The following is a 12,744-nucleotide window of genomic DNA, read 5'->3' as shown; positions in this document are numbered from 1 at the left end:
CAAAGCTAAATTTTCAGCATTATTACTCCAGTCTTGGTGTCACATGATCCTTTAGAAATCATTCTAAAATGCTGATCTGATGCTCAAGAAAAAAATATTATTATTATTGTTATTATTATTATTATTACATATAATGCTAAAAACAATTGTGCTACTTGATATTTTTGTGGAAACTGTGATATTATTCTAATACACTAAACAAAAGTGGTGCTAAATAGCACTAAAAGTGGATTGTAATCATAGGGCAATCACTTTAAGTGCTAAACAGCTCCTTTGTCAGATGGTGCTATGTAGAACCATTAGAGATGCAATATAGCACTTTATTCCTTCAACAAAAATGGTGCTCAACAAGAAGGCCTAGGCAGCCACAAAACATTAAGACGTAACCTAATCATTTGACTACATAAATAGAACAAAGCAGTTTACATATGAATATATCCTTTTTTGTTTGTTTGTTTGTGACAGAATTTTTGTATATAACTGACTTCACAAACACCTTCTATTGTCAAGCCTCTGATCAGTTTACTTTCATTTAAAGACTACAGCCAATCAATATATCTTAGCTTTCTCTCATCCTCCAGTTCTATTCCTCTTTGCATAATTTAAACTGCAACTGACAGCTCTCAGCATCCGAACTATCTTGTTGTATCCTGCCACCACTCCATTCTCCTCCATAGATTTTATTATGCCAATCCACTCCCATATGTTTGATATGAATGGGAATTTACTACAATGGCAAAAGCTGTTTCAAATCACTTTTATGCTTTTCTGAGGTCAAAAAGTCTTGTGTGGGGGCCTCAGAATATTTCATTATGGGGGGCCTTGGGGGCAAAAAGGTTGAGAACCACATTTCCTCCAGGAAATACACCATATTTAATCTAATTTTTTTTTTTTTTTTTTTTTTTTTTTTTTACATCCAGGGTCTTAACGGTTCTTTGTATGGCAGTGGCGCTACAGTATACTGTATAGCACCTCAACCACCCCAAAGAAGTGCTGAAGAACCACTTTTTTTATATATACTTTGGTAAATAGAAAGTTATGGAAACAGAAATATAAAAAGTTATGGAAATATAAATCTTAAATGCTTTCTTTATTATCACTTTTAATCATTATAATGTATCCTTGCCGAATATTCATTTAATTTAAGAAAATATATATTACTAACCTCAAACATCTGAACGGTAGTGTACAGTATCTTTAATTACCCAGTCTAAATTGTTAAGTACAGTATGTACGTGTATTATATACACATACATACTGTTATATATATATATATATATATATATATATATATATATATATATATATATATATATATATATATGTATGTTTTATTTACCCTATTGTTTGTTTTATACCTGTTGCTTATTTTCATGCTTGACTATTCAACTTGTGTTAGCTATATGTTAACGCTATAGGGTCTGAAATAGTGAAGTTGATTCCCCTGTGCTGAATGCTGTTTCTGTGATGTCTGAGAGTTTTATCTGCTGTAAAGTGTTCCTGATTGATTGTTCATGAGTTTTTATGATATTTGGGTGAGACAGCAAGGCAGCTCACAAGGTTTCACAGCGAAACTAAAGCACATTTCATCTGACCACTCCAGGTCTCATCCATAAAGAATGTGCTAATTGTCTCGGGGCAGGTTTTCAACTGTTTCAGTTTTGTTTGTCCAACCCAAAACTCTCTCTTTCTCTCATCCCTTTTGCAGCCCTGCTGGCTTTAGGATACTTCCTGGGAGGAATTCCTGGCAGTGGATACTTCATCCAGCAATCGCCAAAGGGTTATCTGTTCTCACGGTCGGTGATGGTGTGACAGACGCATCTCTCATGCTCTGATCTTCCCGAGGGGGAGCCACTGAGGATTAGCTGGCGGATGATGCATCAGGGGGAGGAGGAAAGGCCGTGTTTATCTGCTGTCCCTGTGTCACAGAGAGCTTCTGAGGAGCATTCAGCTGCCAACGGCATCAGCGGGCCTCAGTCATCCAGCTGTTCACCTCACTGCCACAGCTAAAGTGATGAGTCCCAGCCTTCCTTTTCAGGTAGATAGCACAGTTTCCTCGCTCTAATTGCCCGCTAGCCCAATTCCCTAGTTTGGGCTAAACCTTCTTGGAGTCTGTAATAGGTGGAAGTACAGTGTTACGTGAGAGGTCTCTGCCAAGCTGCATTTCATCCTTTCCCTGTGCAGCTAGAACTAATGAAGAGAAATAGCTGCCATTGTTGGTCCCCGTGCTCACTGCATGTCACTTAGAGGAGAAATCTATTCATTCAATTATAAGAGCTGTCTGACAATGTGGCTCAGCAGAGGTTTCTCATTGTGTAAAGTATGATCAGTATTTTAAAAAGCATTTTACAAGTACAACTGAGGGTTTTACCAGTATAATATAGCTTCTTACCCATGTGCTGTAGTGCAATGTAGAGAGTCAGGGTTTGGCAGGGTAGCCTGGCTTTTTTTTTTTTTTTGGTGCCATCCACTGATCAGTCATAGTGTCATTTTAGTTTGGGACATATACCGTAATTAGGTGAAGAACCAAGCGCCTTCAAGCTGACATGACAGCTAGCCTTATTATTATTATTATTATTATTATTATTATTATTTACCAAAGCTATTTTCAGTGGTCAGTCATGAGTTCATTATTCTGTGAAGGAAATTGGAGGTCAATAAGATAAACTGTGTAGCATTCAGCTGGTTCTGAGATCTCAATAAACCCCCCATAGAAATGTTTTAATTAGGAAAAAAGGTACTGGGTTGTTTTTGGTTTTGTTTTGTTTAGTTTTTCTTCATTTTTTGATGCCAGCTTGCTAATACAGTTCAGGTAGAGACTTATTATCAAGTTGTATGCTTCTGTGATTTTATGGACAAATAAAGCAGGCAGAAATGACAGCTGGTGTTCAAAGGTTTGCTTGGCTTGTCAAATACAAGCCAATTGGACGCATTACTTTATGGAAATTCAAGCAAGGGGAAGGTGCCTGCGATACCATAAACAGGATTAGGAGCTTTTGTTTCCTTTGCTGTCAGAGCCAGTGGTGTCCTGTAGAGAGAGATCTAATTGAACGTGTCCGGCTGAGGCTGCATTAGACCTGTTACAGACTGTTCTTTAGTGTCTGTTGTGGGAGTTGTAATCAAACATTAATTAGTAGGCCCACCTGTTTACAGACAGATCAGCTAAGATGCCCTTTTACCATGTGAAGATTTGGGGATGATCAGTATTCCTTGCTGTGTTCAAGCTTTTCAGGCACAGTGGTCACTATTCTGTTCAAACATGAGCCAAATGTACCAAAGACAAAAATGTGACTGTGATACAACTGATGTTATATTAATAATAATAATAATAATAATAATAATAATAATAATAATAATAATAATAATAATAGCTTGAATAGAAAACCTTAAATAATTATGTGTAATCATATTAAAATGTTACTGTAAATATGTGAAATAAATAAATGTATAAACTTACGTATAAATGCAGAAAGCAACTTAAAACAGGAAATCACCGAAGGGGACTCATATGTTTCTTAATATCAGATGCCATTCTATTAAAGAAATTCTATTAAAAATTATTTTAAAAACATATTATGCAGAACAGTTCAATTATTATTAATAATTAAATATTATATAATTTGAAAATATTTAGCAGATATTGTTCATGAATTCCCATTTTGAGGTCAGTTAGTACTAGGTTTATACAGGTCCTTCTAAAAAAATTAGCGTATTGTGATAAAGTTCATTATTTTCCATAATGTAATGCTAAAAATTAAACTTTCATATATTTTAGATTCATTGCACCCAAACTAAAATATTTCAGGTCTTTTATTGTTTTAATACTGATGATTTTGGCATACAGTGTCACGTGGGGGGGGGGGGGGTGTAAGGGATGAACTCAATCGCAGACAGGATGCACAACACACAGGATTTATTATCAACAAAAAGGGGAAAACAATGACTAGGGCAAGGACAGATAATCTAACAAGACTAGGTAGACATGATAAACAAAAAGACTCTTAACACAAGAACTCTAACTACAAGTAAACAATCACAAGACTCACAACGTATCTTCAAACTGTCACAATAAGTAGCAAAGTGTAACAATAACAATGAACCGCCCAGGATAGTGAACACAAGGGGATATAAGTAGGGAGACTAATCATAACACAACAGGTGACACAGGTAAAGCAATAATGACCAAGATTAAGATAACAAGGGGGCTGGGCAAGGGAAACGAGACAACACAAGCACATGGCCCAAAGACAAGGCCATGTGCTTGTACACAAAACACGGGCCTGTCATGATCCTGCCTCAAGACTAGAGGAAAATCAGGACATGAAGGCAAAATCATGACATACAGCTCATGAAAACCCAAAAATCCTATCTCAAAAAATTTGCATATCATGAAAAGGTTCTCTAAACGAGCTATTAACCTAATCATCTGAATCAACTAATTAACTCTAAACACCTGCAAAAGATTCCTGAGGCTTTTAAAAACTCCCAGCCTGGTTCATTACTCAAAACCGGAATCATGCTTAAGACTGCCGACCTGACTGCTGTCCAGAAGGCCATCATTGACACCCTCAAGCGAGAGGGTAAGACACAGAAAGAAATTTCTGAACGAATAGGCTGTTCCCAGAGTGCTGTATCAAGGCACCTCAGTGGGAAGTCTGTGGGAAGGAAAAAGTGTGGCAAAAAAACGCTGCACAACGAGAAGAGGTGACTGGACCCTTAAGGAAGATTGTGGAGAAGGACCGATTCCAGACCTTGGGGGACCTGCGGAGGCAGTGGACTGAGTCTGGAGTAGAAACATCCAGAGCAACCGTGCACAGGCGTGTGCAGGAAAGGGGCTACAGAGAAGCAGCACTGGACTGTTGCTCAGTGGTCCAAAGTACTTTTTTCGGATTAAATCAAATTTTGCATGTCATTTGGGAATCAAGGTGCCAGAGTCTGGAGGAAGACTGGGGAGAAGGAAATGCCAAAATGCCTGAAGTCCAGTGTCAAGTACCCACAGTCAGTGATGGTCTGGGGTGCCATGTCAGCTGCTGGTGTTGGTCCACTGTGTTTTATCAAGGGCAGGGTCAATGCAGCTAGTTATCAGGAGATTTTGGAGCACTTCATGCTTCCATCTGCTGAAAAGCTTTATGGAGATGAAGATTTCGTTTTTCAGCACGACCTGGCACCTGCTCACAGTGCCAAAACCACTGGTAAATGGTTTACTGACCATGGTATTACTGTGCTCAATTGTTCTGCCAACTCTCCTGACCTGAACCCCATAGAGAATCTGTGGGATATTGTGAAGAGAAAGTTGAGAGACGCAAGACCCAACACTCTGGATGACCTTAAGGCTGCTATCGAAGCATCCTGGGCCTCCATAACACCTCAGCAGTGCCACAGGCTGATTCCCTCCATGCCACGCCGCACTGAAGCAGTCATTTCTGCAAAAGGATTCCCGACCAAGTATTGAGTGCATAACTGAACATAATTATTTGAAGGTTGACTTTTTTTTTTTGTATTAAAAACACTTTTCTTTTATTGGTCGGATGAAATATGCTAATTTTTTGAGATAGGAATTTTGGGTTTTCATCAGCTGTATGCCAAAATCATCAGTATTCAAACAATAAAAGACCTGAAATATTTCAGTTGGTGTGCAATGAATCTAAAATATATGAAAGTTAAATTTTTATCATTACATTATGGAAAATAATGAACTTTATCACAATATGCTAATTTTTTGAGAAGGACCTGTATAATATAATATGATATAATATAATATAATATAATATAATATAATATAATATAATATAATATAAGCATTTAAACTGATAGAATAGAATAGAATAGAATAGAATAGAATAGAATAGAATAGAATAGAATAGAATACCATCGGCAATGAACATAAATTAGCACTATATTCATTATAGTTTTATAAGTTTTATATATAGCTCTATGTAAAATTCTTATAGTTATCTAAAAATCCTTTTCCAGTAGAATATGCACACAACCACAATCCTGTGTGAGTGTAAATGTCTCAGAGTTTTGTTACCGTTCTGTGCCCATCCACTGCTATTTCCACCACTTAATCAAGTCACTCTTCTTTGACACATGATGTTGTCTTATTTCACATATCATTGCATTTGTGTTAGCTCTTGTGTTGAGGTATTTTGTCCGCAACCAATAAAATATTAGATTTCCGCATTCACCGTTCTACGTGACACCAACTCAATTTTTTTTTTATTGACTAGGATTCGATCAAATGGCTTGCCAGCTTATTTTTGCATGTGTCCTGTCAATATTATTTCTTCTGTGCAGTTGCAATGTAACAAGATAGATGGAACATTGTCAGTAACCACTATGCCTAAAAAGTGGCCAGTAACCACTATGCATAGACTTAAAAAAGGAGGTGTCAAACAAAGAAATTATACCGCATATAAACAAAACACTAGATCACATGGCAAGAATGAAATGTTGATGATGTGAAATTCACTGCTTACTCATAAATACTTAATACATACATAGGTTAATTCCCATGTGCTTCTTTGAAGATATATCTGAGCATGTGACTTTTCACACCAATCTAATTTGTAATCCACCCAAGCTGGAAAGATGTTATGCCTGCTGACAATATGTGTTTTTAACCAGTTCAGCCGAACTCTTGCATAGTAGTAACTAGGTGATATCTGCATGACCTTTGACCCAAAGCCTATGGAATTTAATCCAGTGCAGATTTAAATATAATGGTTTTCATTGTAGTATAAAAGAATATCTGAATGAGAGTCAGTTCCTCTGTCTGAAAGAGTCAACTTGTGTGCTGTTTGAGAAAATCTCGACTGAAGTGGATCCTGATGAATCCTGAAGCGCAGAAGCTCACTCAGGTTCTTAAGGCTGCACACTGTGTTCCAGTCTGAGCCCACAAGCTTTGTTTGACCTAGTTATTCTAAAAAGCAGCACAGGACTTTGACGGATTCGATTTCCAGGATGGCTGTGGCTTGTACGGCAGGTGACAGGCACATTGCAGGAACGCGTGTCAGTATTCACATCCTCCCTTTGGCTGACATGTCACTGGGATTTTTTTTTTTTTTCTTTTTTTTTTTTTTTTTTTTTTTTTAGCACAGTTTCCACAAAAAAATATTTAGCAGCACAGTTGTTTACATCATTAGTAATTATGCATAAGGAATGTTTCTTGAGCACCAAATCAGCATATTTAAATGATTTCTGAAGGATCGTATGACATTGAAGACTGTAGTAATGGCTGCTGAACTTCATTTATTTATTTATTTTATAATTATTGTAATAGCATTTTAAAATTGTACTGCTTTTACTGTGATTCGATCAAGTAAATGCAGCCTTTGTTAACTTTAAGAGACTTCTTTCACAAAAATGTTAACATTTACAGAGCCCAAACTTTTGAACAGTAGTGTACATAATTATGCAAAATGTTTCCACAAGTGAGCACTAAACATATTCATTTAAAGATCATAGTTCACATTTTTGTTAATCGGTTTCAATAACTGGTCATTTGACAATCTATTCAGAATTTATCCATGCATGTTTCTTCCATATTCTGTTATTCAGTATTGCAGTGCTTTGCTGAAGTACTACTCATCTAATTAATATTAAGTTCAGACATTATTTTGAAACAAGTGCTACTTGGCCTCTGAGGGAATTTTTGGCATGTTTTGAGAGACAGGTGTTGAATGTTGATTCTGAATGAGAGCTGACCTACAGTTCAACATCATTTATTTATTCACTTAGAAAGTTAAACTGAAATATGCTATAAAAAATTGAATGGACCAAGCTCCAGTGTCCCAAGCAACCAGCTAGCCTCTTTAAAAAGGTATCCGTGTATACCATTTTGAAAAGACCTAATTCTATAAAGACATTTACTTGTGGGAGCATTTAAAGGATAAGAGATCTTTTTTTCACTCAATCAAGGCCTCTCACCATATTTCCTCTCAAATCAGATTTCCCTGCAACACTGCTGAAGCAATGAAATAAGAATCTAATTTCCCCAAATGAAATCAACCAAAAACCAATTGGGAGCTGCAGGCTTTCCCTGAGAAATTCCATCAGAATAATTCCACATTCCAGACACATATTTTAGTCTGATAGCAATTCATCCATCAATACACCAATTCTGTCTAGCCACCTCGAACAGATCGTCCACAGGTAATGCATTGAATGCCACCTCCAGAAGAGGAAAATCAATCAAAAGTTTAATTCAGATAATACTGTAATACACTGGTCTATGCAGAGCTGTGTCCTGTATATGGAACAATGATGCTATAAAATATAGAGATCACCATTTCTCGCCGCAGGACTGGCGCAAATGAATAACCTTGGTTTGTGCTGCCGATGAGTTTAAATGAGTTACTTTCCCATTTCGGTTGTCAATGGAGAAGTTTATTACATGTGAGAGGCATAATGTGGATCCGGTCCATTGCATATTTGCCATTTGAATGGTGGTGCAGATTTCCATCAGACAGTGCGTGACATAAAACAAAGCTTGTGTGCGCACAGATACAGTAAAGGATGTTCATAGTTCAAGATCAGCTGTTTTAAAACGTGAATAGTGCAAATACAATAGCATACAACTGCTATCTCAAAATGTTTGCCAAAAAGTTTCTTGTAAATCAGATATGCATTGAAATTACCCCTCACCTATACACATGCTTAGAGAGTCAGTAATTTCAGAACTAATCCTTCACCCCAGTGATATGAATTACAGTAGCGGTGGACGTAATTAAATGAGTTGCAATAAAAAGGTGTTAATACCCTCAATTACTTCAGGGCTGAAAAACCCAGGGCTCTGCCTGTGTTGACCATGGTAGTTACCGCATCCTGATTATTCATTGATCATGAATAGTGCGTGTGCTCGATTTCATGTCCTTGAGGATTTAATGACTAGTCAAACGTATGCCCGTGATTAATGTAACAATTCCCTAGAGTTGTTTATCACACTTAGCTGTTGTATTCACTCCATAACAAGTGAGAGAGAGCATAATCACCATTGTATTTATTTATTTATTTTTATTTTTTTGCAGGATTAAAAGTGGACAAGACGTCAATGGGCTGGACTATGATTCTAAAAGATGACTCTGGTGTAACAGGCTGGACATGGCGTGTTGGGAACTACCTGCTGCTCTCTATGTCTCTAATTGGAATGCAAGTGAGATCAGACTTAGAGTTTCCGAAGGACAGAAACTATATGTGGAAAACCGGTAAGCAAGTTGTCTGTGATGTCTATTCCTGTGATATGGAGATTTATACGATAGATCTCTTTGTAATGGCTTTACTTTGATGTTTCTCCCTCCTGTTAGCATTACACACCATCCATCCATCCTTCCATTCGGGATTTTATCTCACTCTAGCCAAGTGATGCAGTGTTTATCAGGAGCTAGCGTAACAAATTCCTCAGTGCCATTTTAACGTTCCATCATGCTGCTTTCTTCCTTCTCATGCTTAATTATTACGTAATGTTTACTGTCTGAGGTGTTATTCTAATCCCATGTAGCACAAAAGGAACTGTTTCACAGAATGTTCAGGTTGTTTTTATTTTATTTTATTTTTTCAAACTAGGCTTATTGTAAAAAAAAATAACCCTTGACTGTACCAACATTTTGACAAACCTCATTGCAATTCATTGCAGTTTGCAGCTGCAATGATCACTACTGCAGTAAAACACCAACAACTTTTATTCATTTTCATACAAATGATAACTTTTTTACCTGCAGTTCTTTACATAATACTATGTTATGACCATAGTGCATGATTTGTAAAGTATTACATTCTGACATTTGGATCACATAACCAACTAGGTGTGTATTGCTTTTCAGACAGTAAACTTGCTCTGTAGCTCACCTGGGACAGCATTGAACTTGTGATGTGGAGCACTTGTGTAGAAATCCTGTGAAACACGCATTACAATAAAAAACTCAAATTTGACTTGTGTCAAAGCAAGCTGAAATGGCGTGGTTGCTTCAACAAATTGTCCCCTTGGAATTATAAGGTTCTATCTGACATTTTTGTCAAAATTGAGTTATTCAAATATTCATATTCTGTGACAATTTATTTACATTATGTGATGTTTTATTTTAAGTTGTGTACATTTTGGGATTTTTTATTGCATAAACAAAAAGGTTCTATCTAAAGAAGTCTATGGAGCACAAAAACTTTAAAGCTCAATATCTCAAAACTACTCAGAACGCAGATAGAACCTTATAATTCCAAGGGGACGAAATGTGTTTTCCCTTATGTTTGTTTTTGTAAACACTATTGGTTAGGTTTAGAGTAGTATTTAGTATAGGAGATACAAATTTAAATGATAAAATAAACACAAATTTTAAAATAGCGTGACAGCCCCTCACGGGAACTGCCATGCACAAATACAAACAAAACAAAAATAAAGTCCAGGTCTGGTCATTCCTCCTTTTATCCTTTCCGGAGCTCCTCCGAGGGACTCAAGACCAGTGAGTGGCACATTTGTCGCACATTATCATTTACTCCACTGGCCTTGTTCTGTTCGCACGGCTCTCGGCCCTGCCCCACTCTTCACATTCACCACAGGCTTGTTTTTCCAGTGTATTTTCTGTCTTTTCAGTCAAAGTGAAATCACAGCTGTCATTGTTTGCCTCCACCTTCATTGTAAGCAAGTTTGGTAATTCTTCTAATTTTCTTCTTTTGTTTCACACTGATGAATGGAAGTTAGACTGATTTATATCAACATTGGGTTGAATAGATAATGACAGAATTTTCACTTTTGGGTGAAATATTCCTTTAATTGGATTGCGCTCTGTTTGCTTGTGTCTTCGTGGAAAACGAAGTCTTTCATCTGTTTCTTTTTTTCCCCACTGAGAATCCCTCATTCAAACAGCTCCCAACATCACAACGACACTGACATCTTATGCTGGAATGAAAAACTTTGCTGAGTTTGATCAGGGGATCCTGTGTGGATGTGGGTCTGTTAGCATAATATATGCTCTGAGAAAGATTATCCATCTCTTGCTGAACAATGACAGGTCCTACTGCAGAGAACGTAATCACATATAATGATATATATAGTAATCTATTCCTGGTCCTCAAAGCTGGAGTAATTACCTACCATTATGCCTAGCTTGAGATTCATGGGCTTTGCCAATTCATTCTGAAGTAAGGCAGGATTTTCTACATGGTGTGCTCAGTTTCACAAACAAGAAAATCTGATTCTGACCCTTAATCTCAGATTTTTTTCCCTCGCTGCGAAGATTGATTCCATTTAAGGACTTTTACCCTTGGAGCGCATGACTTTCTGCACCTATTTACTTCAAAATATTTGATGAATGAAACGCAAAACCATTCGCATGCTGTGAATGATTTAAAACACCCAAAGGTGATTCAATTTGAGCCTGATTGTTGTCCTAGCTTTGCCTCCAAGAAGCAGACCTGCAGAATGAAGCAAAAAGCCCTTGGAGTAACACACAGTGCATCACTCTCAGATAAGCAGTGTGGGAATGAAGTAATGAATTTAAAATCACTGCCTTAGATGTTTTCTCTGTCCCTGTGAGTGCAGTTTCAACCTTTTTTTTTTTTTTTTTTGTATACAAAGGCCTCATTGGCTTTATGATCAGCATTTTCATGGTCTTTCCTTCAGTGTGACGATGACACTGCTCAAAAGATAGAGATTGATGAACTACACTAGGAAAAGCCCTTACGCAGAAAGAATCTAATCAGATCATCACGAGAGAAGCTCTGACATCTCTACCGAGCACTAACGGCTGATTTATATCACTTGGAAAAATTAGAAATAATATCACTGAATACAAACTAATGCTTTCTTGTGTAAGTATGATTGATGTCATGAATTGTACATGCATCTGATACATCTATGGCTGATAGGATTAACATAACTTTTTTATGGAAATGATTATCATATGGTTGAATCAATTAGCAATGCCTTACAGGGCATGAGAGATTGCTGGTGTAAATGATTAATGACTTGATTATAAAGTCATCTCAGTTCCACTTGGAATTTTTAGGTTTAGTGATGGTTACTTTCTGAGGTGCTGGATGTTATCATGTGGTTGGTGACTACTTTTCTAGCGCAAATCCTCAGCTAGTCAGCATCTATTTAAATGTGTCTGGGAAAGTCTGGGAAACATGTCATTGCCTCTTTGATGGTTCTGAATGGCTTTATACTTGTTAGGGTTATGTGGTCTCCTATAATTCTTCTAGGCATTTAACCACAGGCAGAGCTGAGTTCAAATGAGTGTTCAACTGCTACAGGTGAAACCATTTCCTCGGAGTTGGCAGAACAGTGTGACTCTTCACGTTATGGAGAGCTGATGTGTGCTGTAGGCTTGACCTTCATCACTGTCTGAGAGACAGGGGCTACCCAAGGCTCTGGGTAATGGGATGATCATTTAACTCTTTAAACAAAGCACTCTCAGTAGGGGCTGTGAGGAACAATCCCTTCTGCTCTAATTTGCAACACTGAGGGAGAATGAGAGTGATCTGTGTTCTGACTGTATGTAGGGTTTCTACATGTGATTTTCACCTAAAACCAAAGGAGCCTGCTGAACATGTGAGCATTACGTATATTATATATATATATATATATATATATATATATATATATATTATTGTTGTCCTCTTGGTGAAATGAATGCTCACTTTATGTGTGGATTTTTACGTTAAAATATTTTACCAGACAATAGAATTGTGCCCTTTGCAAATCAGTGAATGCAACTACATTTAAAATTATGCATTTGCAGATGATTTTAT

General features: G+C 37.1%; 1 protein-coding gene across 2 annotated transcripts in view; it reads left to right on the top strand.

Annotated features, from left to right (window-relative positions):
* LOC113076735 (thrombospondin type-1 domain-containing protein 7B-like) overlaps positions 1 to 12,744 on the top strand; it is a 181,116-nt gene that overhangs the window by 35,482 nt on the left and 132,890 nt on the right. For both annotated transcript variants that reach the window (XM_026249425.1, XM_026249426.1), the window contains exons 2-3: positions 1,709 to 2,038; positions 9,030 to 9,206. In XM_026249425.1, the coding sequence (XP_026105210.1) occupies positions 9,053 to 9,206 (154 nt within the window). In that variant the 5' untranslated portion in view covers positions 1,709 to 2,038; positions 9,030 to 9,052. The remainder of the gene's footprint in view (positions 1 to 1,708; positions 2,039 to 9,029; positions 9,207 to 12,744) is intronic.

This window comes from Carassius auratus, unplaced genomic scaffold (genome assembly GCF_003368295.1).
Source record: "Carassius auratus strain Wakin unplaced genomic scaffold, ASM336829v1 scaf_tig00021055, whole genome shotgun sequence".
NCBI lineage: Eukaryota > Metazoa > Chordata > Actinopteri > Cypriniformes > Cyprinidae > Carassius > Carassius auratus.
This window is presented reverse-complemented; position numbering and strand designations above follow the sequence as displayed.